General features: G+C 56.3%; 1 protein-coding gene across 4 annotated transcripts; it reads left to right on the top strand.

Annotated features, from left to right (window-relative positions):
• The first annotated feature begins 1,745 nt into the window (after positions 1-1,745).
• LOC106732692 (uncharacterized) lies at positions 1,746-7,125 on the top strand. 4 transcript variants are annotated; one of them, XM_075915211.1, is made up of 3 exons: positions 1,746-1,940; positions 3,261-3,336; positions 4,822-7,125. In XM_075915211.1, exon 3 carries the CDS (start codon positions 4,969-4,971, stop codon positions 5,638-5,640), a length of 672 nt encoding a protein of 223 aa, XP_075771326.1. In that variant the 5' UTR covers positions 1,746-1,940; positions 3,261-3,336; positions 4,822-4,968; the 3' UTR covers positions 5,641-7,125. The 4 variants fall into 4 exon arrangements, with proteins under 4 accessions (XP_075771326.1, XP_075771327.1, XP_075771328.1 ...); XM_075915212.1 differs by having other exon boundaries at positions 3,258-3,336; XM_075915213.1 differs by lacking the exon at positions 1,746-1,940 and adding an exon at positions 2,904-3,040 and having other exon boundaries at positions 3,258-3,336.
• The last annotated feature ends 5,389 nt before the right edge of the window (positions 7,126-12,514 follow it).

The following is a 12,514-nucleotide window of genomic DNA, read 5'->3' as shown; positions in this document are numbered from 1 at the left end:
AAACCCTAGTTTGAGGCCTTGCACCAGAACAACCCCCCAACTGACCTTTCCAGATTTCACCCCTTTGTTTGGTCCCGGTTTTTCTGGATCGGTCATCCACCTGAGAAAACAGCCGCTCGCCCCGCACCACAACCAGGAACGGCACAGTTTTGCCAGTATCATCCCGTCTACACTAGCTGCCGGCACAGCTTCAATGGTGAGGGATTAAATGCCTTCGTACCGTTCCATACTGGCAGCATTCTCCAGTGGAGACGTAACGTACCGCGCGGCTCTTATGGGCTGGGTGCAAAGCCAGAACAACTGTGTTTTGGCCTCCCCTCCGCTACAATCTCCTGAAGAGAGAAGTCGGGCAGCTACGTTGTTCTCCTTGGACCCGTATGTGAAGAATTATGATTTGCCAGCTGCGCTAATGTAGCTCTATCCGTTATTTATTGAGTGTGTTCCAGTAGCACCTGGGAGCCGCAGTGCAAGGCCAAGAAGAGATCTGGCACTGGAAATGCAGCCTCTTGGGGCGGAGGCCCCGTTTACAGCTCCATTTTGAACCCTATTGGCCATTTTTAAATCCATTCAGTGTGGCTCATGCTCATTTTATGCCTTTCTAGGTTGCTTATCCGGAATGGCGTGCGGTGGTCCAAGCCAAAGGCCTTGGAGAAGGCTGAGTCTATTACTGCCATGCCGGTACCGGTAGCAGCCGAACCGGAAATCTCATCAAGCCAAGACATAAAGCCAAGCTGGGTCTACATTGCCACTCCTAGCACTAATGTTTTAGTTGTTCAGGGGTGAGAAAAAAACACACACACCCAGCCAAAAGTTTTACCGTTCCTTTGGGGTGGATTTGTTTAATGGAGGGGAGACCTCTCCCTTGCCAATACAGAGTGATGAGGGGGAATATGATAGAGGTAAATAAAATCATGAGTGGTGTGGAGAGGGTGCATAAAGAAAAGTTATTTATTAGTTCCCAGAATAGAACTAGAGGACACTTCTTCACACTGCTCAGAGCCAACCTGTGGAACTCCTTGCCAGAGGAGGCTTTGAAAGCTAGGCCTATAACAGAGAAGCTAGATAATGTCATGGAGGTTAGGTCCATAAAAGGCTATTAGCCAGGGGATAAAATGGTGTCCCTGGCCTCTGTTTGTCAGAGGCTGGAGAGGGATGGCAGGAGACAAATCGCTTGATCATTGTCTTCGGTCCACCCCTTCTGGGGCACCTGGTGCTGGCCACTGTCAGCTACTGGGCTAGATGGACCTTTGGTCTGACCCAGTAGGGCCGCTCTTATGTTCTGATGCTGAATTATGGGCAGTGTAGACACACCCTTGTCTCCTCCAGAGGCTAGGGTTGCCAGATGGCTTCAACAAAAATACCGGACACACTTGCCTTAACCTCACAATCTACATTACATCTGATTTAGAAAACGCTGGACATTTCTATTTTCTCAATTTGTTTCCTGAACAGAAAGCTCAAATACCGGACTGTGGGGTGGGACACCTGGCAACCCTAGCAGAGGCAGGGGGAGGGTTTCTAGTTTTCACTTCCCAACATGGTCTGGCCTCCAAACAGCCCCGGGCTTTATTTGTATTTATATATTTTTAAAATGCTTGGTTCTGAAAAGCTCCAAAGCGAAACGATCTGGCCCCAAGGGAGGTTTCTACCCCCCCCCCCCCCCCCCCCCGGCGCTCTGAGTCACTGAAAATGTTACAGATTGTGAATTGGAACCTCCCCCCCGAGGGACCCCCCCAGGCGCTGCCCAGCTCCCCGGGGGGCTCCTGCGGGACCCAGGCGTCCGGGGCAGGGAGAGCGGCCTGGCGTCTGGCGGGGGAAGGGTTAACAACCATCGAGCTGGCAGCGGCCGCGGCGCAGAGCGGAGCTGCCGGGGGAGGAGAGGCCGAGCCGGGCCGGGCCAGGCACCTTCCTGCGCCCCGCAGTCCAGCGCGCGATGCGCGGTGAGCGCCGGGGAACGAGGGGCTGCAGCTGGGGAAGTGGGGGGCTGAGAGCTGCAGGTGGGGGGGCTGCAACTGGAGGGGGGGCTGCAGCTGGGGAGGTGGGGGGTTGCAGGAGGGGGCTGGGGCTGCAGCTGGGGAGGTGGGTGGCTGGGGGCTGCAGGAGGGGGCTGGGGCTGCAGCTGGGGAGGTGGGGGGTTGCAGGAGGGGGCTGGGGCTGCAGCTGGGGAGGTGGGGGGCTGGGGGCTGCAGGAGGGGGCTGGGGCTGCAGCTGGGGAGGTGGGGGGCTGGGGGCTGCAGGAGGGGGCTGGGGCTGCAGCTGGGGAGGTGGGTGGCTGGAGGCTGCAGGAGGGGGCTGGGGGCTGCAGCTGGGGAGGTGGGGGGCTGGGGGCTGCAGCTGGGGAGGTGGGGGGCTGGGGGCTGCAGGAGGGGAGCTTGGGGGTCTGAAGGCTGCAGGAGGGGGCTGCTGCTGAGAAAGTGGGGGGCTGGGGCTGCAGCTGGGGAGGTGGGGGCTGGGGGCTGCAGGAGGGGGCTGGGGTTGCAGCTTGAGGGGCTGGGGGCTGCTGCTGGGGAGGTGGGGGACTGGGGAACGAGGGGCTGCAGAGAGGAGGGGGCCGGGGGCTGCAGTTTAGGAGTCTGAGGTCTGTATGTGGAGAGGCTGGGGGCTGGGACTGGGGCTTGGACTGGGGGTGGCAGGAGGGGAGGAGTGGGGTTGGGGCTGCAGCTTGGGGGGCTGGGAGCTGAGGTGGATGGGCAGGGGCTGGGGCTTGGACGAGGAGTGTCAAGAGGGGAGGAGGGGGCTGCAGCTTAGGAGAGTTGGAGGATTGGGGGGGCTGAGGGGCTGCAGGAGGGGAGGTTGAGGGCTGAGGGGCTTGAGGAAGGGGGCTGGGGACTGCAGTTGGGGCTGGGGACTGCAGCTGGGAAAGGGGGGCTCAGAGGCTGCAGTTTGGGGGGTGGCTCGGGGCTGCAGGAGGGGCGGTTGGGAGCTGAGGGGGCTGCAGGGAGGGGGATGGAACTGGCACCCAGGTGGAGGAGAGGTAGGAGCTGCAGCTGAGGAGCCCTGGAGCAGAGTGCGCGGACACAGTTCAGGAGCAGCGTTCCCTGTAAGCTGATCACTCCTGTGACCAGAAGACACTCAAATGCCGCCCAGCTGATTAGCTGAGCACCCAAACCTAGGTTTTGTCTTTCTGTGGGTGGTGCACACTTGAAGATGCCTCGGTGCACATCAAATTATTCCACCCCTGGATGGAAAAGATTAGTGGGAACATTGCTCAAGCGCTGTCTCGGAACGTTTGATCTTACCCCCATGTTTTCCCCCAGCAGGGTTTCCTGTTGTGCGCGCCTGCGGATGTGACCACAGACGGACCTGGAGGGAAAGACAACACCTGAGAGTAAACAGGTGAGCCAGGAGTTAGACCAAGTAGGAGGCTTTCAGGGGACCATGGGGATCCCAGCAAAGCGCTCTGGAGCTCTTCTAGCAGATAACTAAAGCTGGACCATCTTTTTTAAACAGAATTTTTTCCCCAGCAAATAACACAGATTCTGTGAGGTGGAAAACGCTTCCCAGATTCATGTCTGATTGCAGGTTTTGGACGGGAAAAATAGAAACAAAAAGCCCTCCCCAAAAGCCTAGTTATTTCCTCAGGACGTTTTCTGCATGAATTTCCGACTGCAATGACATTTCAATTAGGATCTGCCATCCATTTTACTTTTAGAAGGCAAATGCACTAGGTAGGTTTTTTAATTCAAAAAAATCTTGACCCATCATTTTTTGGATGGATTGAAAGATTTTACTTGACTAAAACCAATTATTGTTCGGACTTTAGCAACTTTTTTTTTAAACAAAAATCATTGGCGGGTTGATCCAAAAACTATTTGTTTTTCCCCAGTTTTTTTGGAACTGCCAGCTGTTCACACAGCTCTGGGGGGCTGGTTCTGTCAGCACCTGAGCGCTCCTCCCTCGTGGGGGGATCCAGTCTTACCAATCCCTACTGCTCCTGGCCTTTCCCTGAGGGCACTGAGACCTAAGCAGGACTGGGGTCCCCGCACTAGGGGAAGGCTGGGAGTGTCTCCTTCTGAGCCCTGTTATGGTTTGGGGACTCAACTCACCAATGGCAGGGCCTGGGCATATCTGAGAATCCGTGTCAAGACCTAGTTGTGGGCCATCAGGCCTAGTGGTTGGAGCTGGAGTCCAGAAACAGACAAGGAGCAGATCAGAGCAGGTTTGAAAGGGGGCTGGAAGGCAAGACTGGGGCAGGAGCATAAGGTTCAAAGCAAGGGCCTGCTGGCTCCCCTCATCCAGTGAGCTTGGCCAGACATCGAGCAGTTCTGCTGGTGCTCAGAATATTGAGTCGGCCAGGAAACAGCTGATCTAGGCTCAGCTGCCAGCAGTGTTCCGTGTACACTGGGCGCTTGTGCAGCCGCACAGGGGAGATTCCAGTGCCACCCAGCTGATGAGGTGAGCGCCCGCAGCTGGGTTTTGTGTTTCTACTGGTGGTGCACATCCGCACATGCCTCAATGCGCATAAAATTATTCCGCACTCGGATGGAAAAAATTAGAGGAAATATTGGCATGTTCTTGTTCCTGAGAATCAGACTCTTGAGCCTCTGTTAATAATACTGCATAGTGCTTTCCATCCACAGATCTCAAAGCCCTGGATGAAGGAGCTCAGTAGCGTAAGCCCCATTGTCCAAGTGGGGAAACTGAGGCACGGAGCTGGATGGCCGCCCAGGAGGTCAGGTCTGGGAATAGAAGCCAGATTCCAACTGTTCTATCTGCTAGGCCACCCTGCCTCTCACCAGAAATGGGGCAGCAGGGGAAGGTTTAGGGAGCAAGCTCCCCCCAGCTAAGAGCAATTCACAGCTGGATTCTCTGTCCTCACAGGGAGCAGGAGGAGTGGGATCCCTGAAGCTGCCTGGGAGGATCCAAAAGGAACAGTTCTGGGACTGAAGCCGAATTGCAGGCAGAGTTGCCGAAGGATTGGCCGCACCCACAACCCCTGGCTACAGGAGACCCCCTCTGGCCGCGCCCATGGGCGAGAAAGCCAACACGTGCCCATATTGTGGCAAAGGCTTCCGGCGCACCTCTCACCTGACCCGGCACCTGGGCACCCACTCGGGGGGACAGCAGCGCCTCTCCACCTGCAGCCACCGCAGCAAGGGCCCCGCCCTGGCGCTGCAGCCGGCGGCGGCGGGTGAACGCCCCTACACCTGCACCCACTGCGGGAAAACCTTCGGGCGCAGCGCCCACCTGGCCCGGCACCAGGAGACCCACTCCGGTGAGCGCCCCTACAAGTGCACCTACTGTGGGAAAGCCTTCGGGCGCAACGCCCACCTGACCCGGCATCACGGCACCCACACCGGCGAGCGACCCTACCAATGCGGCATCTGCGGCAGAGCCTTCACCCGTGACGCCCACCTGACCCGGCACCAGCTCACCCACACCGGTGAGAAGCCCTTCGCGTGCGGCGTCTGCGGCAAAGCCTTCACCCGCAGCGCCCACCTGGCCCGGCACCAGGGCATCCACACGGGCGAGAAGCCCTTCGAGTGCGGCGTCTGCGGCAAAGGCTTCACCCGCGAGGCCCACCTGGCCCGGCACCGGGCCACTCATACCGGCGAGCGCCCCTACAAGTGCGCCAACTGCGGGAAGGGCTTCGGAGCCACCTCCCACCTCCTTCGCCACCAGCGGACCCACCAGGAGTAGCTGCCCCCAGCGCCCTTTCCGGTTCCCGTACCGCCACCCTCTGGGTTCCCTCTCCCTTTGGGGAACTGAGAGGTTGCCAGCTGCTGTTTCCCTTCCTGCTGAGACACTCCGCTCCCCTGGAGGGCTTGGGGCTCAGGGGGGTGCCAGCTGCTCAGCCACCCCCGCCCAGAGTGCGCCTCCCTCAAGGAAGGGTGTGGGAACTTAGAAGGTACCAGTTCACACGCTGCCACCCTCTGGGGTATTCCTCCTGCAGAGGGAGCTGGTGCCCGTGCTGACACACACTGAAGTGCCCCATCTCCCTTGGGCTGGGCCTAGGAACCAAGGAGGGGGGGTGGCATTTCCTATGCCCGCAGCCGTGCAGCGACTGTACAGGAGGATTTAGGCCAGAATCGGGCTCTGGGCATTCTTGGGGGCCTGGATGGCGACGCGGCCCACCTGGGGAGCATGCAGGGTCACTGGCGCTGTGGCCGCTCTGCCCCTGCGACAATCCAGCCATATCCAAAGCCTCGTCCGGACAGGAAATTGGCTGAAACAGCCGCCCCAGGTGGGCGCGCTCTTATGCGGGAAATGGAACTTGGTCCTGAGACAATTGCTCTGCCCCCAAAGCCACACCCTGGCAGCAGGCCCAGACGCCATCCGCTCTGCCAGGCTGGTCACAGGCACTAGCCCCCTCCGTTCTTGGCAGTTTTCACCTCACCCCTTCCCAGCAGGGCACGCTGGCCGAAGGGTGCTGGTCCGGGAAGAAACAAGCCGGCTAGGTCCAGGGTAGCTCCGTTAGCCAGTGTGGAGTCATTAGTCTGGAACAGTTGGGCCAGGCAGCTTCCCACAGTGTAGACATGATGTGAGAGCGTACAGCCAGCGTGCCAGGACAAGAACAGTGTGTGTGTGTGTGTGTGTGTGTGTCTGTCTGTCTGTCTGTGTCCATGTGAGAGAAACCTCCTGGAGTGTGTGTGTGAAACCTCATGTGTGTCCGAGCAAGAGAGAAACCTCCTACAGTGTCGGGGTGTGTGTTGTGGGTATGAAGTGTGTGTGTGTGTGTGTAATGTCATCTGTATGACTTTCTCCCACATGTCCATGTGAGTGTGAAACAACATATGCATGTGCGAAGCCTCCTTGTGTGTCCATGTGCGTGTGAAACCTCATCTGTATGTCTGTCCATCCATGGGGGGGTAACTTCCTGTGTCCATAGGAGTGTGTGTGTGTGTGTGTGTGTGATAACTCCATGGGAGTGTGTGTATGTCTCTCTGTGAGTGTGTGCCTGAAACCTCGTATGTGTGAGAAACTTCCTGCCATGTGTACAGGTGTGGGGATGCAAATCCTGTGTGTGTAAATTTCCTTTTTTGTGTGTGTGTCAGGAACACCTTTGACGTGTGTGTGAAACCTTATGTATATGTGAAACCTCCTCCAGTGTATGCATGTGAAATCTCTTGTGCAAGAAACCTCCCAAGTTTGTGTGTGTGTGAGAGAGAGAGAGAGAGAGAGAGAGAGAGAGAGAAACCTCCCAAGTTTCTGTGTGTGTGTGTGTGAGAGAGAGGGAGAGAGAGAAACCTCCCGTGTGTGTGTGTGTGTGTGTGTGTGTGTGTGTGTGTGAGAGAGAGAAACCTCCCAAGTTTTTGTGTGTGTGTGTGTGAGAGAGAGAGAGAAACCTCCCAAGTTTTTGTGTGTGTGTGTGTGTGTGTGTGAGAGAGAGAGAAACCTCCCAAGTTTGCGTGTGCTGTGAAATCTCTGTGTATATGAGAGAAACTGCCTCCTGTGTTTTTGAGTGACGTCGGGTTGCCAGCGTTGGCTGGACATGTTCCTGGAGGTTTTATCACATGACACGATCTTTAGTTAAAGATCTATCTTTATGTCCCGAGACTCCAGGACAGTCCAGGTGGGGGCAGAAGAAAGGCAATATGCAGTGGGGGAGGGAGGGGGGAGAAGGGGGAGGAAATGTTGGCAGCCTGAAGGAGGGGAGGGAGATCACAGGGACAGGAGGATAATGGAGTCATCCCATCACCAAAAAATGATAGATTGGAATTGGGGAAAGGTTCTGAAAAGGACATGGAAGGGCTGCCTATGGGGAGAAATTAATAAAACTGGGACTTTTCAACTTGGAGAAGGGACGACGAATGGGAGATCTGATAGAGGGCTATAAAATGACTGGCTTGAGGAAAGGAGATAAGGGAGTGTTATTTGCTCCTTATAACACAAGAACTAGGGGGTCACCCAATGAAATTAATAGGCAGCAGGTTTAAAACCAACACAAGAAAGAATTTCTTCACACAGTGCACAGTCGACCTGTGGAACTCCTTGCCACAGGGTGTTGTGAAGGCTAAGACTTTAACAGGGTTCAAAAAAGAGCTAGATAGATTCATGGAGGTTAGGTCCATCAATGGCTATTGGCCAGGATGGGGAGGAATGGTGTCCCTAGCCTCTGTCTGTCAGAGGCTCGGAATGGATGACAGAAGGATCATTCCCCTCTGCGGCACCTGGCATTGGCCACTGTCAGAAGGCAGGACACTGAGCTAGATGGACCTTTGGTCTGACCCAGTGTGTCTGTTCTTATGGGTGAGCAGTAGAGGGTCGCAGGGGATATAGGGGTCAGGAGGAAATGCTGAGGCGGGGCAGGAGGAGGACAGGGAAGTTGAGGGGGCAGGGAGATATGGGGTATAGGAGGAGAAAAGGGTGTGGGGAAGCAGGATATAAGGGGTTGCAATGGGGAAATGTGGAGGGCTGGGGTGGGGTCGCGGGCAGGAGGAGCATCTGAAAGGCGGGGGTGGAGGGACAGGAGAGGGATGGGGACTGAGGAGGTTGCAGAAGGATGAGGGGCTGGAGGGAGAGCTCAGGATGACAGATGGGGGGCAGGGAGGGCTCAGGGAGACATGGGAGTGGAGGGCAGGAGGATGTGGGAAGTGGGAGGAGGCTGAGGTGAGTGAGTGCCAAGGGGGGGCAGGAAGAAACCTGTATGGCTGCAAAGGAAAAGGCAGGAAAACCAGGGGAGGAGGGAGACGGCATGCCAGCTGGGGTGGGGAGAGAGGCAGCCCCTGACTCTAGGGGATGCAGTGGAATCGGGGGTGGGGGGCATTCCGGGCTGAATCCAGAGACTTTCACACCCATTGGGTGCTGGTGCTTTCCCCAGCCAAGCCCGGAACCACAAGGTGGTTTTCCTTTTCCCCCGGTGATTATTTTTTGACAAATCTGACTTGCCAGCCAGGCAGGGGAACTTGGCCCCTCAGAGCTGGCGGCGTCTCCAGTCCCCTTCCAGCAGCTTCCAGCCCCCTATCAGGATACCTTCATGGCCAGTCCTCCGGTGTGCGCCTCAGCAAAGGAGCAGGTGGCACGCCCATGCAGCAGGGTAGAACTGGCATCCCTGCGGGAGTGTCCTGGGTGATGCTGTGCCTCATGGAGAGCTGGTCTGAAGGAGGAGGATGCTGACTGTGGGGCAGCTCCATGGGCTACCGCAGGAGATCTAGGACCCTGTGGACAACTGCTGGTGGAGGATGTGTCAGCAGCAGGAGCAGCGGCCGCTCTGTTTCAAGGCAGCTCAGGGCTCCCCTCCAGTTTAGGCCGCCTGGGGGATACTGGGATTCGCTCCTGTACATGGCAGCTGCTACAGCAGACACAGAGCGCGGGGAGGGAAGGAGATCACGAAGGCCAAACTCAGCCGCGGGAACACGGCCATTCTCCTCCCCAGAATTCTGCACCATATTGGGCCAGGAGGCACAAGGGAGCCACAGCCAGAGCATCCTGGCTCGCTTTGTGCCGTGTCCAGGGGGTTGAGCTGGCTGGGCCCTCGCTCGGTGCCAGGGCGAGTTGGTTCCCAGTGTGTTGAACTGAGGGTGGAGGGCGAGGCAGTGCCGGGGACTTCACCGCGGTTGTCTTCGGTAGGTGGCATAATTAACGGCCCCAGGCGACTGGCTGAAACGGAGTGGCCTGCAGGGGAACCTTTCTTTTCCCATGCCCTCCTGCTCCCTGCTTTCCTGGTGCTGTGTTTTTTCAGCTGTCCTCTTTTCTAATCGTGCTGATGATGTCTGTCTCGGTCTGAAATAAAGGTGCTCTTTGCACAACATGCCTTGTAGCCCCATCGTCTCTCCCATGGTCCCTGGGCTAGATACCCCGCAGGCATCCCTCCAGGCAGCATCTCCAGCAGAGATGAGGGCTGCAACCTCCCTGCCCGGCAGCACCACAGCAGCTGAGAAATCCAGCAAGCCAGCTGGGGAATGGGAGATTTCCCCTCAGGAAGAGGCGAGGTTGCACAGATGCCGATGGAGGGTGGCGTCCTCAGCCCAGTTTGGCGGGGGCAGGTGATGAACATGCACTAGCCATAGAAAATAGCCCCAGGCCCTAGAGGGTCTCCCTTGTGCTGTATGCTCATTAGGAACAACAGGGCAACATCAAATAGCTGTGTGCTGCTTTGAGCTCCGTGCACAACAGCTCGCCCTTAATAATGTCCCTTTGAAAACTCTCTTTAGTTGTGTTTCCTCTTTGTCTTGCTTCCCGTGAGACCTGACCTACCAGCTCTCTGAGTTTACTACAATCTGCCTTCCTGAAATCCATTGTCTCTATTTTGCTGTTCGCCCTCCTGCCATTCCTTAGAATCACAAACTCGATTTCATGATCGCTTTCAACCAAGCTGCCTTCCACTTTCAAATTTTGGACCAGGGTACATACTGGAGAAGAGGGAGTGGGCTGACCCATTGTGTACAGAGGGGAGAAGAAGTGGGCTAGCCCAATGTTGGGAGTGGGCTGACCCATTGTGAACAGAGGGAAGAGGAAGCAGGCTAGCCCATTGCTGGGAGTGGGGGAGAGAGGGCTGACCCATTGTGTACAGAGGGGAGGGGAAGTGGGCTAGCCCATTGCTGGGAGGAGGGGAGTGGTCATTGCTGGAAGGGCAGAGTGGGCTGACCCATTGTGTACAGAGGGGAGGGGAAGCGGGCTAGCTCATTGCTGGGAGGGGGGGAGTGGTCATTGCTGGAAGGGCAGAGTGGGCTGACCCATTGTGAACAGAGGGAAGGGGAAGCGGGCCAGCTCTTTGCTGAGAGGGGGGATGCAGGCTGACCTACTGCACAAGGAAGGAGGGGGGGAGTGGGCCGACCCATTGTGTACAGAAGGGGAGGAGGGGGCAGGCAGTGTCACCCTGAACTGCTGGGCTCTTTCTGCTGCCACTACTACCCCCCATGTGGGAATTCAGGGGTGGGCAAATACAGGCCTGCAGGCCAGATTCGGTCCGCTAGGGTTAGCCCCTGGCAGGCCCCTGCTATCGTATTTACTTATGCCTCTGCAGTTACAGGTGATTGCAGATCCTCTTGGCCGGGGATCGCCGTGCCTGGTCAATGGGAGCTGTGGGAAGTGATATCCCAGGCTGCGCTGCTTCCCGCTGCTCCCATTGGCCAGGAACGGTGACCTGTGGCCAATAGGAACTGCGATCACCGGTATGTGTGGCCATGCAGGTAAATAAAGCGGCAGCAGCCTGCCAAGGGCTAATCCTAGCAAACTGATGCCATTTTATTGCCCACTCCTGTGTTAGCTGCTCCTTCTCTCCTCCATCCCTTCCCCTTCATAAACCTGCTGCACCTCTGGCAGGGGCGGACTGGCCCGGCAGGATACCAGGAATTTCCCGGTGGGCCGTTGTGTCCACACGGTGTTGCCCCTCATTTGCAGCGTCTGCGCTGTTTGCGGCTCACAGAGCCCAACCCGCCACCTGCGCCGCGTGCCGGACATGATGCAGGGGGCGGGATTTGAGGGGCACGCAGGAGTGACGTCATGGGCAGGGCTGTTCTCAATAGGGTTGCCAGATGGTTTCAACAAAAATATCGGACATGCTTGCTATTACGTCACAATCTGCATTACATCCTATTTAGAAAATACCGGACAGTTCTATTTTCTCGGTTTGTTTCCCGAATAGAAAGCTCAAATACTGGACTAAAATGCAGGACAATGTAGCACTTTAAAGAATAACAAGATGGTTTATTAGATGATGAGCTTTCGTGGGCCAGACCCACTTCCTCAGATCAAATAATGGAAGAAAACAGTCACAACCATATATACCAAAGGATACAATTAAAAAAATGAACACACATGAAAAGGACAAATCACATTACAGAACAGAAGGGGGATGTGGGGGGGGGGGGGAAGGAAGGTGAATGCCAGTGAGTTAATGATATTAACTCATTAACTCACTGGCATTCACCTTCCTTCCCTCCCCCCCCCCCCCACATCCCCCTTCTGTTCTGTAATGTGATTTGTCCTTTTCATGTGTGTTCATTTTTTTTAATTGTATCCTTTGGTATATATGGTTGTGACTGTTTTCTTCCATTATTTGATCTGAGGAAGTGGGTCTGGCCCACGAAAGCTCATCATCTAATAAACCATCTTGTTAGTCTTTAAAGTGCTACATTGTCCTGCATTTTGCTTCAGCTACCCCAGACTAACACGGCTACATCTCTACCACTATTCCAAATACTGGACTGTCCGGTTCAAAACCGGACACTTGGCAATCCTAGTTCTCAAGCCATTTCCCGGGCCTATTTTGATTGCCAATACACTCCTGACCTCCGGGGGGCGGGCCTCCGTGGACTCAGCCCCGTGACCTAGCCACGGGGCAGTTCAAAGGGCGCTTGGCTCAGGCTCTCAGCAAACTCCGGCAGCGTTACTGGGTTAGTCACACTTCGCTGCAATGCGCTCAGGGTCGGCAAGTCCAGGCAGTGGCGCTGGATCAGCTCACGTTTCTAGGTTTCCTGCCCAGCCTTAATGCAGTAAAAACTGACTCCTCCAGCCCCCCAAAAAGCTGAGCCTCTGGAGAGCAAAGGGGAGCCCTCTCCAACCTGCACCCCATCCTCCATGGACTGCATCCACACCTGGGGGTAACACTGAGCTCATGGGCATCACGAGG

The sequence above is a fragment of the Pelodiscus sinensis genome, unplaced genomic scaffold, assembly GCF_049634645.1.
Source record: "Pelodiscus sinensis isolate JC-2024 unplaced genomic scaffold, ASM4963464v1 ctg34, whole genome shotgun sequence".
Classification (NCBI taxonomy): domain Eukaryota; kingdom Metazoa; phylum Chordata; order Testudines; family Trionychidae; genus Pelodiscus; species Pelodiscus sinensis.
This window is presented reverse-complemented; position numbering and strand designations above follow the sequence as displayed.

What these genes read in the sequence shown, in the direction of transcription:
- LOC106732692 (XM_075915211.1), top strand. Translation starts at nt 4,969, where the DNA reads ATGGGCGAGAAAGCCAACACGTGCCCATATTGTGGCAAAGGCTTCCGG.